This window comes from Schistocerca americana, chromosome 2 (assembly GCF_021461395.2).
Source record: "Schistocerca americana isolate TAMUIC-IGC-003095 chromosome 2, iqSchAmer2.1, whole genome shotgun sequence".
In the NCBI taxonomy this organism is placed as follows: domain Eukaryota; kingdom Metazoa; phylum Arthropoda; class Insecta; order Orthoptera; family Acrididae; genus Schistocerca; species Schistocerca americana.
Window position 1 is genome coordinate 542,433,187 of NC_060120.1, and position 15,781 is coordinate 542,448,967.

Genomic DNA, 15,781 nt, shown 5'->3' on the forward strand with positions numbered 1-15,781 from the left:
TATGTACTAGGTCTTAAAATTTGAACACAAGTCTTAAAAATGGAAAAGTGATCAGTGGCAGTTTTTCTATCATTAGAAGCAATCCACAACCCACTGGCAGCTCACGTATTATTTGTACCTTATTGTCACTGATTTTAAAATTACGTTATTAATTATTGCTATTTCTCGATATACAAAAATATTTTGTTTACACATGTCTCGAACCAACTTACATTTTGTACACATGAAACTAAAGGAGTTACTAGTATGAGACAAATACTTAAAAAAAGAAATTCGGAGCACATATCTTAAAGCTTAGAAGTCCGTAGACACAACCAGGTACTACTGTTCTAATCCAGTTCAACAATGAGGCTACTGCAAACGCCCAACTACCGGACTTAACGGTAGTTGGGACGAGAACAGCTGTTTTTACAATTTTTTTACAACGTAAAAATTACGCAGCTGTCAGATGTCTTTAGTGTTCCAAGAAGGCATTCGGCCAGAGTTACTGCTCCGCATACACTATACGTCACACAATTTGACACAAAATCATACAGTCACGTTATATGGACTAGAATGTTATCACATTTCACATTACTATCTGCCACTCCTTACACTGACCGCCGCAATGTTAATGCACGTAAAGTAAACAGGAAACGAAGAAAAGAAACGTTGAAATAGAAGAAATGTTTTGAGTATTTACGTAATGGTTATTTCGGCTATTTAAATAAAAGTCAGTAGTCTTCTGCAGGTAACAAGTTTCTCCTTGTTAAAGCATCCTTTTCATTCAAAAATCAGAATGAAAGCGCACCACATATAAAAACTGCACGCGGTTAGAGTATTATTGAAAACCATCTGAATTCACGATACGCAGGAACTGTATAACAAATGTCCGTTTGCACGATGGTCAATCACACTTCGTTTTCGTGGCAGTATTCAATGAAGTTTTTGTGTTCATCAACTCTCTCCAGGACGCTGAGTTGTTTTCTGGACACCAGAAGTTCCTTGATGCAGCCTTTGAACCCGACGTAGTAGGACATTGGCAAACCAGGCGGCAAGGAGCGGGACCCGCCTGCAACCGAAAAAGTGGCTCTGTCACAACAGTTGGACGTGTTCATTACGGCCTCTAAGCAAAGACTACGCATACATTCACTGCTGTACGAACCCAAAGAAAGTCATAAATTTTATGTTGCACTGAGTTGACAAATTATTCCTCTGTTCTGAATCAGATAAAGATATAGACAACTAATTATACTATTGTAACTAAGGTGTAGTACAGACTTACTGTAGACGGAAACTGAAGAACCTTTGTCATTACTTGAAACATCATTACAATATGACATACTTATTACTATTATTTTTCGAATCAGAAGCATCGCATTCATTATAATATATATTTGCTAAAAAGTAATGGAAAATGGAAATGAAGTCCCATGCTTCTTTACAGAGCGTGGGGGAACGATGCGGGAGACCCGCACCGCCTTACTAGGCAAGGTCCTAAAGGAGGTGGTTTGCCGTTGCCTTCCTCCGAGCGTAATGGGGATGAATGATGATGATGAAGACGACACAACAACACCCAGTCATCTCGAGGCAGGAAAAATCCCTCAACTCCCCGGGAATCGAGAACGCTACCGCGAGACCACGAGGGGCGGAGTAATAAATGACCACAATTTCAAACACTATACAGTTTTAGCCCAGAAACAAGCGTCGTTCAATCCACTGGACTGCATTGATATAGATTCTTCCCAGGTACACATCGCAGGGTATACGTAGGCGCAACTACTTGTGTTGCGCCAGTTCGCAAAGTCTTGAAATGCCAAGGCAATCCCAGTTGTACAGAGCTGCGCTGCGTCTGGGAATCCCAACTCGATGTCAGAGATTCTCGTGCGGTGCGGCTCAGCTGTCGATGTGTCCAGCCACGAGCTCTTTTACAGGTGGGTTCCAACGGCCTGCCGTCTATTTTATCCTTCTCACCAGTCGAGATGTGGATATTATAATCTGTCCAGTAAGCAACAAACAGACATTGCTACTTGCACCAATGAGTGGAATACTTTAATTATAATATTTGCGACACATTGCATCAATCATAAAAGTTGACTAGTGCAAGCAGGGTGAGTAACTGACTGCATCCGTCTTCTGGCTACAAAACAACACACAGTGAATAGCTATGTTGAATAAATTTTGAATAAATCAGGTGTGTACTTAAAGAAATGGGCGTCATTACAGGAGAAAAGTTTCTCCATTCTTTATGTAGTGGAAATGTAATGCATTTTTCGATCGTCTTTAGCGGTATGGTAACAAATTTGCATACAAGGTTGTCGATTAACTTGCCGCGTCAAACTCGAATACATTCCCCAGCGTTGGACAACTGCCTTGCCCAAAGGACGGCATCTGATTGGATGAATTACGTCGCAGAGATCGCGCTTGCAGAGGTGGCGCCCTGTACGTTCACATGTTACGTTCGCGCTCTCTGTCCACAGTCGCTTGCCATGCAACCACGTACACCAAACGGAAAACTGTGATAAGTCTTTGCCGGCCGGGGTGGCCGTGCGGTTCTAGGCGCTTCAGTCTGGAACCGCGTGACCGCTACGGTCGCAGGTTCGAATCCTGCCTCGGGCATGGATGTGTGTGATGTCCTTAGGTTAGTTAGGTTTAAGTATTTCTAAGTTCCAGGGGACTGATGACCACAGCTCAGAGCCATTTGGTAAGTCTTTCTCTGTGCTCTTTCTTCATCAAGGACATGCTTCCACGCATTGTGAGGAGCACTGCCCGGTAACTCCGTTAAGTTGTTACCACATAGTCTAATCACCATGGATCACCAATCTGAATGGTTCGATGCCAGAGGCAGAATTCTTGTTTGTTCAAACATAGTCTTGCGTTTATTTAACAGTCTGTATTTGTCCGCCGCAGTGTTTTCAGAATTACTGTGTTTGATGTGGTGCTGATGCTCAACACAGAGATCGCCGGTAGTCCGTATAGACTGCTCCACGTAACCGCCATTACACTTCCTTGAAATATTATAAATCCCTCTCGAACCAGTACAGTTTGAAGAATTTCTTTAATTTTCCACCCGCAGAGGAAAACTTCTCATTTTACTGCCTGATATAAGTGGTGGAGCTGCAAGCGACATTGGACAGCAGACGCATAAGTAATCTGTGCAAGCACACCACCTCAGCATACCTCATGTCCATGACACAATTTTGCCGATCAGATGCCGTCCTCTGGCCATAAAAGCGAGAACTTCGACAGTTTCACGACAGTCAGACAGACCGTGACGACGATGATGCAGGCAGGCACTCGCCGAAAGTTTGTAATTTTAGCTACAGATATCACGAACATTCCGTGTTCTGCTTGTTTATTAGCCTTGCGTCCCGAGTTTGGGCGGGATGACTAGATTTATTTCAGAAAGCCATCGCGGAATCGGAGGTCCATTGCAATCGTGGTCATTAGACTGCGGCTTCTTCTCGTATATTAATACCCTTTCCTCCCGTGAAAGATGCCCTCGACTGGGACTCGTGATCCCTTTACTGGCTGATTCCACAACCCATTGTCCCACCGCGTTATACCGCAGCTCATGCTCCAATAGATATTCAAGACTAGGCCTGGAAACCGTTGTTTGTACCTGTGCCTCCCGACGAATATTTGCCTGTGCTCCACGGACGTACCACAAGTGGTAACGAAACACAACGGCCACCTGTCACTATTGTCGGCCATACCTCAAATTTTCTTGTTCGGTATGTTTACCGCTTGAAACGAAGCAGCTGCGGCAGTGACTCTCTGTCGCCACCTAGCATCGACTCCTCTCCAGTCTATCACAGCGGACTAGGAGAACACATAACTAACAGTCTGGTACCATCGAAACTGCAGACTGTCGCGTCGTATCCCGGTCAAAAAATCATCCTGGAATCAACCTGAACCACTATAGGAATTTCCGTACCGGGATTTTAAAAAGAGAGCGGTATCGAAGCAGCTGCGTCGCCACGGTATTTAGTCTCTTGTAAGTCGAGCCCTCACTGTCATCAAGCTGCAGCATCGGTTTTGAGATGCCGTCTCACCCTCTCATTGCCACTTCTGGAAATACTCTTAACGTCTATGAAAATTGCAACACCACGAAGGATGCATACGATTGGAATGAGCATATGCCTCAGATTACGTATAATACGGCAAATCACAAATGATTAGGGTTCAAAATGGCTCTGAGCACTATAGGACTTAACGTCTGAGGTCATTAGTCCCCTAGAACTTAGAACTACTTTAACCTAACGAACCTAAGGACATCACACACATCCATGCCCGAGGCAGAATTCGAGCCTGCGACCGTAGCGGTCGCGCGGTTCCAGAATGTAGCGTCTAGAACCGCTCGGCCAAATGATTAGGGTTACAGAAATGTAACGTGACCTCTGACTCAGATTGTAGCACGTTAAGTACCTCTTGACATAATGAATCCTCGGAATCTGTAAACGTTGTGACGTGGAATCAAAAAAGGTTTGTTTATCGACGTGAACAGTCGCTGTCTATGTGGTTTGACCGAGAGAAGTGGCGCATTGGTGAGACTCCCAAATACAATTCGGGACAGCAGTGGTTCAAATCCCTGTGCAGCCATTCCGTAAATTGGCTAGCTTTCTTGATACAAATGCCTCGATAGTTCCTTTGGAAAGCACACGGCCAGTTTCTTTCCCCGCCGCTCCGTAACACGAAATGCCCTCCGGTAGTCGACGAGAAGTAAAATCCAAAGTTTTCTTCCTACCACGTGGTTTGTATACAAGTTGTAAATAAAAACCGCCTTTTGTTGCTGCAGAATATTTTATTTCTTCCACACGTGGTTCGCCTTTTACTTTCAGACATCTTCAGTGGAATAGTTATTCGCCTTTTGATTGGCATTTGCGTTTTACCTCGTCAGGTCACATGCTGGAGGCCGAGATATAGGTTCACATACTATACATGAGCACGTTTTCACGTTACGAACTCGTTTCTTCAGAATTTGCATTTTTTTTTTTTTTTTTTTTTTTTTTTTTTTTTTTTTTTTTTTTTTTTTTTTTTTACAAACCAAGTAGGAAGAGACAAAATGAACACAGTTTTCGGAGGAAATATCTACAACTAGTGACAGACGGCTAATAGTGCTCCACAACAATTAACGCAAACAATATGAAAATTGTGAGAAAAAGATTTCGTAACATGAAATCATGCTTATGTTTCGTAAGTGAAGATAAAGTGCGACCTCCTGCACGTGAGCTGATGAGAGGAAAAACAACTGCCACCCAAAAAGGCGAATAATTAATTCACTGAAGATGTCTTAAAGTAGAAGGCGAAACGTGTGTGGAAGAAATAAAATACACTGCAGCAAGTAAAGGAGATTTTTACTTGCAAAACGAAAATTTCTGTGCTTGCTGCGGATGATGGCTACTCAAACAAACCTGACACTCATCAAAACCTGTAGGTGAACTACGAGTGAGCCGTGCACTGCTCGTGATCATGCCATTTACTGTTTGTCGTCTTCTATTACGGTACTGCCGCCTCATTTTCTTATTCCATTTACTGGCGCCACTAACTTCCTGCCTTACTCGCCCATGAGCGGCAGCAGCAGCGCGTATCGATAAGTGCACTGTCGTACCATCTCTGGAGCGACCGGCAGTATTTCTGGGGAGTCGTGTGTCTGGCAGTCAGTTGGAGATAGACCAGTAGTGCAGTCGGGACGCAGCAGCAGTGATGTCGGGGACGGAGCGCCGGTGAGGCGCCGACAGCCAGTGCTCGCCGACCGCTGGCGACACACATCAACTGTCCGACGGAGTGAGATTGGAGCGGGACGACCGTTGGTTGCTCGTTCGGTTGGTCGTCTCATCGGCCGACGTATATTTGGTCCTTTCGCCGTTTCCGGGCCTGGGGAGTCGGTCGGTTGGCTTGGAGCAGCAAGGAAGTCTCAATCTCGCGTACTCTGACCGAGGACGCTGGCGGTGTGCACGCGCGGTTGGAGTGTGAGGTGCTGCTTGCGAGTGCTACGAAGTTCGTCGCCCACCGATCTTGGACATGAAAGTTGAGTCCTCAATTAACCTACCTTCGAGCCTCAAGTGTTTACATTTCTTCGTTTGATCCTCGTTGTCGCTTTTGAGACATTCCCGCGAACAACAACGTGTGTGTATTCAAGTGGGCTAAGATTCCAGTCGTCTTCCTGCGGAGTTTAACTTAATTTATTCCCTATTATTGAAGCTGACCAGAAGTATCTTCTGCCTTGTGGCCGTTGACATTCCGATTACCTGCCCTGGTCGCTGACGTAATTTTAACCAATGTATTTTCCTCGTCGTGTTGTTGCTGTCCAGCGTGGCGTGCAGTGCGGCAGCTGATGTGTTGTTGGTCGTTGTGTCATTGTATTGAAATCTTGTGGTTGCTTTGCTAGTTGCATGGAGCGGAACTGATTTTGTTGATTGGTCGGTCGGCTGTCTGTCGATTGGGTTGGCTTCAGATTAAGAAGTCGTTGGACAGGCTGCCCTTCTCACCTACACAGGCGCTAGTGTTATAATCCGAGGCCGACCCTTGGAAACTTCTGAGCGCCGTTCCTTGTGTGTTACATAGTAATTTCCCTGTTTAGGTTTTAGTTATTTGGTTGATGTATGGCCTTCAGATGAGTATCAATATCTGTTAAATTAATGTTCTTGTCTTGCTCTTAGCCGGCCAGAGTGGCCGAGCGGTTCTAGGCGCTACAGTCTGGAACCGCGCGACCGCTACGGTCGCAGGTTCGCATCATGCGTCGGGCATGGATGTGTGTGATGTCCTCAGGTTAGTTAGGTTTAAGTAGTTCTACGTTCTAGGGGACTGATGACCTCAGAAGTTAAGTCCCATAGTGCTCACAGCCATTTGAACCATTTTGAAGCAATCTTGCTCTTAAAGCATGAGATTGTTATTCTTTTTTATGGGGCCTTGAGCTGAATTTTACATGAGATGTTTTAAGATAAGGCCTTCTGCCTTTTAAATTGAAACTGTTTTCTAGGCCTTAAGCCGTTAAACATATTTTGTTGATATGTGGTCTTCAGCCGAGCATTAATATCTCTTACATTAATGTTGTGGTCTTGCCCCTAAGGCATAAGATTATTATGCTTTTGTATGGGTCCTTCAGCCGAATTTTGCATGAAATGCTTTAAGATAACGTCATCTGCCTTTTGACTGAAACTCTTGTTATTGCTTAATATACGGCCTCCAGCCAAGTTCCATTAAAATTAAATTGCTAAGGCCTTCAGCCTGTTTAGATTCATGATTTAGAAAATATTCTTGGGTGAAACCTCCAGAAGAACCTTGTATTTCAATTTCTTGCTTAGGTGTTATGCCCTGGATTTTGAGTGTGGCCTTTAGCCGGTCTAAAGTTAATCAAAGGAGGTCGATTAAAGTTTTGAGCGTTTTGCATCCTTGTTGTAACGTTGTGTGTTGATAAATAAAGTTTGTATGTTGAGTGCAACTGACAGCAATTTACTTTGGCCCCTTTCCACAACCTAGTCCGCTCTGTCCTGCTAGCCCAGGCATTTCAACGAGTATTTATACAGGGTGTTACAAAAACGTACGGCCAAACTTTCAGGAAACATTCCTCACACACAAAGAAAGAAAATATGTTATGTGGACATGTGTCCGGAAACGCTTACTTTCCATGTTAGAGCTCATTTTATTACCTCTCTTCAAATCACATTAATCATGGAATGGAAATACACAGCAACAGAATGTACCAGCGTGACTTCAAACATTTTGTTAGTCCTCCGTTAGCGAGGATACATACATCCACCCTTCGTCGCATGGAATCCCTGATGCGCTGATGCAGCCCTGCAGAATTGCGTATTGTATGACAGCCGTCCACAATACGAGCACGACATTTGGTACCGGGGTTGCGTAGACAAGAGCTTTCAAATGCCCCCATAAATAAAAGACAAGAGGGTTGAGGTCAGGAGAGCGTGGAATTGGTCCGCCTCTACCAATTCACGGCCACCGAATCTGTTGTTGAGAAGCGTACGAACACTTCGACTGAAATGTGCAGGAGCTCCATCGCGCATGAACCACATGTTGTGCCGTACTTGTAAAGGCACACGTTCTAGCAGCACAGGTAGAGTATCCCGTATGAAATCATGGCGGTGAATCGAGGAAGTACAGTACATACTGACGAAACTAAAACGAGCTCTAACATGGAAAGTAAGCGTTTCCGGACACATGTCCACATAACATCTTTTCTTTATTTGTGTGTGAGGAATGTTTCCTGAAAGTTTGGCCGTACCTTTTTGTAACACCCTGTATACATAATTAAGGTCCGCAGCTCGTGGTCGTGCGGTAGCGTTCTCGCTTCCCACGCCCGGGTTCCCGGGTTCCCGGGTTCGATTCCCGGCGGGGTCAGGGATTTTCTCTGCCTCGTGATGACTGGGTGTGTGTGATGTCCTTAGGTTAGTTAGGTTTAAGTAGTTCTAAGTTCTAGGGGACTGATGACCACAGATGTTAAGTCCCATAGTGCTCAGAGCCATTTGAACCACATAATTAAGTTTGTACGAAACCCTGAGAGCGTGACTCCTACTGGCACTCGCCCCCCCCCCCCCTTATAATCTGACGCTTCTGGTGATAACAGTAACGCCGCAGCTGTGCAGGGCCAGGTGGCCTATGGCCTACCTATGCAGAGCCAGCCGTTGGAGCGCAGCGTGGCCGCGGCGCCGCCGGCCGCCGCCCCTCGCCCCGGAGCCCCGGTGTCGACCCTGAGCGCCGCCCTCCAGCGGTGCCGCAGCGCCACCACGCGGTGCCACGCGCCGTCGCTCACCCACACCTGCCCACGCACACACACACACACGCTGTGGTAAGCCCTGCCGCTACGCTACACGCTACACGCTACACGCAACCCCACTACCTCGCAGCTTACCTGCGACCTGATGAGGAGCGGCTTGTGCCTCCGTCCCAGGCCGAAGCTCATCTCCACTTGTCCATTGACGACCGCCAGAGAGAAGTGGTTCGTAGCCGTTCTGCCTTTACTCAGCCACAGCAACAGCCCGTTTAACTCCATCGTCCTGAATACGATCTCGTACCGGTTGGCTTGCTCCGTCTTCTTCCTGAAATGGACAATTATTTGTTTCTCAAAAATGCACTAACGTACTGAATTCTGTCTAACATATGGAGCTGTCAATGTCTCCGTGCAATACCACGGTTCCAGCGATAAAAGTGGTAAATGGTTAGCTACCGCAGGTTTAAATCTGCCTGGACCCGACTGTATTTTAAGTCACATAAACACAACGACGGAAAAAGTCGCAACAAAGAAAATAATTAATACAGGGTAATAAAATTTCGGGATACATGTGATTAGGTAACATATTTAAGTCATTAATATTTCAAGATCACGCCATTCCAATTCTAAAAAACTTAAACTTAACTCCTCCCGCACAGGCCATGAACTCCCAACCGAACCGAATGGCCGCCGTGTCATCCTCAGCCCACAACAGGCGTTATTGGATGGGGATACGGAGGGGCATGTGGTCAACACACCGCTCTCCTGGCCGTAACTTTCCGAGACCGGAGCCGCTACTTCTCAATCAAGTAGCTCCTCAGTTTGCCTCACAAGGGCTGAGTGCACCCCGCTAGCCAACAGCGCTCGGCAGATGGTCACCCATCCAAGTCGACAGCGCTTAACGTCGGTGATCTGACGGGAACCGGTGTTACCACTGCGGCAAGGCCGTTGGCCCAATTATGAAATGCTGGTGCGTTAATAACCGGCCTAACCACCAGAATATTGGAGGAAAGTATGTAAACGTGCGTGCATTGTGTAGTACAGGTCAATAAAGGGACGGTTGACGCTCTTTATCTAAGACACTGGAGGTCACTTCACATATGCCCACGATTGGAGACATATATGCTGATCAAGCAGACCAAGTCGACATGTCGACACTCTGTAGAGCATGTTGAGTTACAACAGGTATGTGGGTAACCGTTATCGAGCTGGAAAAAAACACCCTGCAATGCTGTTCGTGAACGGAAGCACAACAGTTCGAATCACCAGACTGACGTACAAATTAGCTGTCAGCGTGCGTGGAATAACCACGAGACTCCTCCTGCTGTCACACGAAATCACATCTCAGACCAAAACAAAGGTGTAGGTCCACGGTTTCTAACACACAGATACGTTGGTTGCAGGCCCTCTCAATTGGCTACCTCCTAATCAACACATGGCCATCACTGGCACCGAGTATGAACCAGCTTGCATCAGAAAACTCAGCTGACCTCCAACCTGTCCTCCGATGAGCTCTTGCTTGACACCACTGAATTCGCAAATGTAGGTGGTTTAGAATCAGCCGGCCGGAGTGGCCGAGCGGTTCTAGGCGCTTCAGTCTGGACCTGCGCGACCACTACGGTCGCAGGTTCGAATCCTGCCTCGGGCATGGATGTGTGTGATATCCTCAGGTTAGTTAGGTTTAAGTAGTTCTAAGTTCTAGGGGACTGATGACCTCAGCTGTTAAGTCCCATAGCGCTCAGAGCCATTTGAACCATTTTTTAGAATCAGTGGAATGCACGCTACAGGGAGTCTGGCTCGGAGCTGTCCTCAAAGTAACCGATATGTAATAGTTCGTTGTGTCACTCTGATGCCAATTTCTGTTGAAATTGCAGTACGATGGGCGAGAGCCATACGCCGAACAAGATGGTCTTCACTTTTGGTAGTGCCACGTGGCCGTTCGGGGCCCGGTCTTCTTGCCACCGTACATTCTCGTAACCACCGCTGCCAGCAATCACGTACAGTGGCTACATTACTGCCAAGTCCTTATGCGATACTGCAGAAGGAACACACAGCTACACGTAGTCCTCTTACACGATCTCGTTCAAACTCAGTGAAGTGTTGATAATGGCATCTTTCTCGCCCTAAAGGCAGTCTTGACAAACATTAGCTCACCACGCCCAGTCTCGAAGGTAACTAACGCTGACGGCCGTTACGGCCTGTATTTAAAACAAACATGAATTGCATCCTCATAGTTGCGCGAGTGGTGTGAAATCTGAGAAGACATCACCTTTCAGATTTACACTATGCAATCAAAAGTATCCGGACACCTGGCTGAAAATGACTTACAAGTTCGTGGCGCCCTCCACCGGTAATGCTGGAATTCAGTATGGTGTTGGCCCACCCTTAGCCTTGATGACAGCTTCGACTCTCGGAGGCACACGTTCAGTCAGGCGGTGGAAGGTTTCTTGGGGAATGCCAGCCCATTCTTCACGGAGTGCTACACTGAGGAGAGTTATCGATGTCGGTCGGTCAGGCCTGGCATGAAGTCAGCGTTCCAAAACATCCCAAAGGTGTTTTATAGGACTCAAGTCAAGACTCTGGGCAGGCCAGTCCATTACAGCGATGTTATTGTCGTGTTACCACTCCGCTACAGGCCGTGCATTATGAATAGATGCTCGATCGCGTTGAAAGATGCAGTCGCCATCCCCGACTGCTCTTCAAGAGTGGGAAGGAAGAAGGAGCTTAAAACATCAATGTAGGCCTGTGCTGTAATAGTGCCACGCGAAACAACAAGGGGTGTAGGCCCCCTCCATGAAAAACACGACCACATTATAACACCACCGCCTCCGAATTTTACTGTTGGCACTACACACGCTGGCAAATGACGTTCACCGGGCATTCACCATATTGTGTACCGTGATTCGTCACTGCACACAACGTTTTTCCACTGTTCAATCGTCCAATGTTTACGCTCCTTACACCAAGCGAGGCGTCGTTTGGCATTTACCGGCGTGATGTGTGGCTTATGAGCAGCCGTTCGACCATGAAATCCAAGTTTTCTCACTTCTCGCCTATCTGTCAAAGTACTTGCAGTGGATGCTGATGCAGTTTGCAGTTCCTGTGTGATGGTCTGGATAGATGTCTGCCTATTACACATTACGACCCTCTTCAACTGTCGGCGCTCTCTGTCAGTCAACAGACGAGGTTCGCCTGTACGCTTTTATGCTGTACGTGTCCCTTCACGTTTCCACTTCACTATCACATCGGAAACAGTGGACCTAGGGATGTTTAGGAGTGTGGAAATCTCGCGTTTAGACGTGTAACACAAGTGGCTCCCAATCACCTCACCACTTTCAAAGTCTGTGAATTCCGCGGAACGCCTCATTCTGCTCTCTCACGATGTCTAATGACTGCTGAGGTCGCTCATAGAGAGTACCTGGCAGCACAATGCACGTAATATGAAAAACGCATGTTTTGGGAGTGTGTCCGGATACTTTTGATCGCACAGTATATAAACACGCTTACCAACTTTCGTTTTGTCGCACAACTTCTTCTTGACGTTGTGATTTTTTGTTCCGACGGTGTACGTTTTGGAAAAGGATACTGCCTTGAGCAAACAAACAGTTTTCTTCTTTTAGTACCCATATATGTTTCAGTGAAGTTTCACCAACTACATTGGGCTCCCTTTATTTTCATGCCGAATGACAGGTAAAAAGTTGCCTGATGATAAATGTAATTTTGGGGTTGTAGTCACTAGATTCACATTCATAACATTTAACAAACTCTATACATTAACAGCACACATTGTCGTTCATGTATCAGTCTACAGTACAGATTTATGAGCAAGATATTTGCTAATAACCAAACACGGGCACAAAAAATACAGCTTTAACTTCAACATGAATTCACTCTGATTCTTAAGACTTGGCAGGTTTTTTCTTCGTTTTAATAGTAAAACCTTGCAGACAAACATACTTACTTTCAATTTATGAATAATTAAGTGTATCTCGATCATCACTGCCGTGAATTTCATGGGAATGAAACACATAATAAAATATCTACAACCTTTACGTGAGACTGTCTGTCATAGTTTTCAATCTTCAGAAAATATAAAAAATTACGAAATGTGTTTCAAAAATTTGAAAAACGTTTCTTACAGTCGAACAATAATAATCGATTTTCTGTTTGTCATTTTTCAGATGTGACCATATAACATAAATCAGTCATAAAGGAGACTAAGGGATGTCCCACAGAACTATTTTAAAATCATAGGCTCACGGTAACAGCTGTTTAAGATAACAACATAAATGTAGTGTAAAATTCTCTCATGTGTTCGTCGTCGATGAAAGAGAATTTTTAGCCGCAATTGTGACTGGGTAGTATTCATTTATGTAAACACGTATTCCACATTCCTGCGTTTTTAGACACTCTGACAGTAAATATCATTTCGTCTAGTTTGCCGGATGATCCACTTATATTGTTGTTAGAAAAAAATGTGGTGTCACCGCCAGACACCACACTTGCTAGGTGGTAGCCCTTAAATCGGCCGCGGTCCGTTAGTATACGTCGGACCCGCGTGTCGCCACTGTCAGTGATTGCAGACCGAGCGCCACCACACGGCAGGTCTAGAGAGACGTCCTGGCACTCGCCCCAGTTGTACAGCCGACTTTGCTAGGAAAGGTTCACTGACAAATACGCTCTCAATTGCCGAGACGATAGTTAGCATAGCCTTCAGCTACGTCATTTGCTACGACCTAGCAAGGCGCCATATTCAGTTACTATTCTGAACAGATAATATTGTGAATCGTCTGCCGTCAAGAGCGACGTTGATCATTAATGGATTAAAGTTAAGTATCAAACTAGTAGCTACGTCCGCTTTCTGAATTCTAATTCTTTGCCATGTTCCAGACCTCACGTCAGTATAGTTCTTCCCTCCTCACGCCAGCCTGCGTGAGCTGAAACGCGTGCGTTTCGGCCTCCTCTCGTAACACGGTGTTGGCTCTTCTGCCAACACTACAGAAAATATAACACAAGATGAGTGACTGCCAGGATATTTTGATAAGAATTCTGGTCAGTCAGCAGTCGAGTATTGTCTTACGGTGCAGGCTGTCTGCATTGTTTTAATTACGTAGCCAAAAAACATAAGAAAATGATGCTGAAATTATATTGTGTTGTGTTACCTCTTCCACTCGTTCAGCACATTCTCAACATATGAACAAAGACAAGCCAAGTTTCCCCATTCTATAAAAGCAGTTACTTCTGTAAAATATCTGGGAGTATGCGTGCGGAACGATTTGAAGTGGAATGATCATATAAAATTAATTGTTGGTAAGGCGGGTACCAGGTTGAGATTCATTGGGAGAGTGCTTAGAAAATGTAGTCCATCAACAAAGGAGGTGGCTTACAAAACACTCGTTCGACCTATACTTGAGTATTGCTCATCAGTGTGGGATCCGTACCAGATCGGTCTGACAGAGGAGATAGAGAAGATCCAAAGAAGAGCGGCGCGTTTCGTCACAGGGTTATTTGGTAACCGTGATAGCGTTACGGAGATGTTTAATAAACTCAAGTGGCAGACTCTGCAAGAGAGGCGCTCTGCATCGCGGTGCAGCTTGCTCGCCAGGTTTCGAGAGGGTGCGTTTCTGGATGAGGTATCGAATATATTGCTTCCCCCTACTTATGCCTCCCGAGGAGATCACGAATGTAAAATTAGAGAGATTAGAGCGCGCACGGAGGCTTTCAGACAGTCGTTCTTCCCGCGAACCATACGCGACTGGAACAGGAAAGGGAGGTAATGACAGTGGCACGTAAAGTGCCCTCCGCCACACACCGTTGGGTGGCTTGCGGAGTATCAATGTAGATGTAGATGTAGATTAACCATTATGGTGTGCAATTTACGTCTACGTAGTGCAGCAATGAGTCACTTCGCCCAACATTGTTTTAGAGGCTGCCCCACCTTTTGCCAATAACTTTTTTGCTGGTTTGTAAACAATGGTTGGAATAAGACCGACTGGATGGGGGTTTCACTTGAAAATTTTTTGTTACTTCAGTGTCATATTGTACTACATAATATCGTCGTGTATGGCGTCATTAATTTGGTAGTCTGCAATAAATGTAAGAAAATCAACTGATTTCCTTTATCGTAAAAAAAACTGTGAGGAGGGAGTGCGACTTCTGTCCTAGGCATAGACGAAAAATATTTGTTTTGAAAAAAAGAAACAGATTACAAGTATTTTAGTTTTGTTTACTCTTCTTTAAAGACCACAGCGCTTGAGAATACTTACCTTTTTATTACTTTATTTGGAAGGCGGAAAAATGAAGATCCCGTAAATTTGACTGGTCTTTCACTGATTGAGTCGTTACGATCACCTGGAAAACAAAACTGAAAGTTACGACACTCACGCCAATGACAACTGAACTTTAAACCAACAATGGTAATTGTGGCATATGTTACCGTATAACCGAAACTTCATTAATCTCCCTCATAACGTGAAACCTTCTGGCACACAATTTCACTGACGATGCTCTTAAACTAAATTATTGGAATAAATCAAAACCAATAACAAGTTTCGTTACAATCTAATTTAAATGACCATTTAAAAATTACGTTTACAAACTCAATATTACAAAAGAAAGCAAAATTTATTCAGGCTTTAATTCTAAACAGGAACATAATTTTTTTCGGTTCCGCGCATGGACTTTTACTGGGATTTAAATCTAAGGCAATTAATCAGTCTGCGAATAGTGCACAACACTGCTATGTATGTCCTTATATTCTGTGTATCGTATTTATGAGGTTAAGATGAAAATGTGATGGTAGTTCGTGTAGACGAGTGTGGGAAACGGTCTAAACCCTTGGTCGTCAATGTGCCAGGCCAAGCACCGTTGATGACAGGTTAGTCACCGACGAAAGAAACTATTTATCCAAGATGCAACAACTGATTATATTCGGCTTTTGTGCCAAAAGATAGTATCGACGTAGTTGGTGAATTGTTTGTGTGTTACTATGGTGAAAGGCTATAGTGTGTGTGGACTCACAGTATCAGACTGAATAACCGTGAAGGTAACTGCAGTGTTCGACGCGCCACT

The 15,781-nt window shown here is 45.1% G+C and overlaps 1 protein-coding gene across 1 annotated transcript in view; it reads right to left on the reverse strand.

Moving 5' to 3' along the window:
• Positions 1–890: 890 nt before the first annotated feature.
• Positions 891–15,781, reverse strand: part of LOC124594155 (agrin-like) — a 47,508-nt gene continuing 32,617 nt past the window's right edge. Inside the window, exons 7-10 of the mRNA XM_047132510.1 lie at positions 14,977–15,061; positions 8,852–9,038; positions 8,608–8,758; positions 891–1,051 (exon numbers count right to left, since the gene is read on the reverse strand). Coding sequence (XP_046988466.1) covers positions 891–1,051; positions 8,608–8,758; positions 8,852–9,038; positions 14,977–15,061 — 584 coding nt within the window. The remainder of the gene's footprint in view (positions 1,052–8,607; positions 8,759–8,851; positions 9,039–14,976; positions 15,062–15,781) is intronic.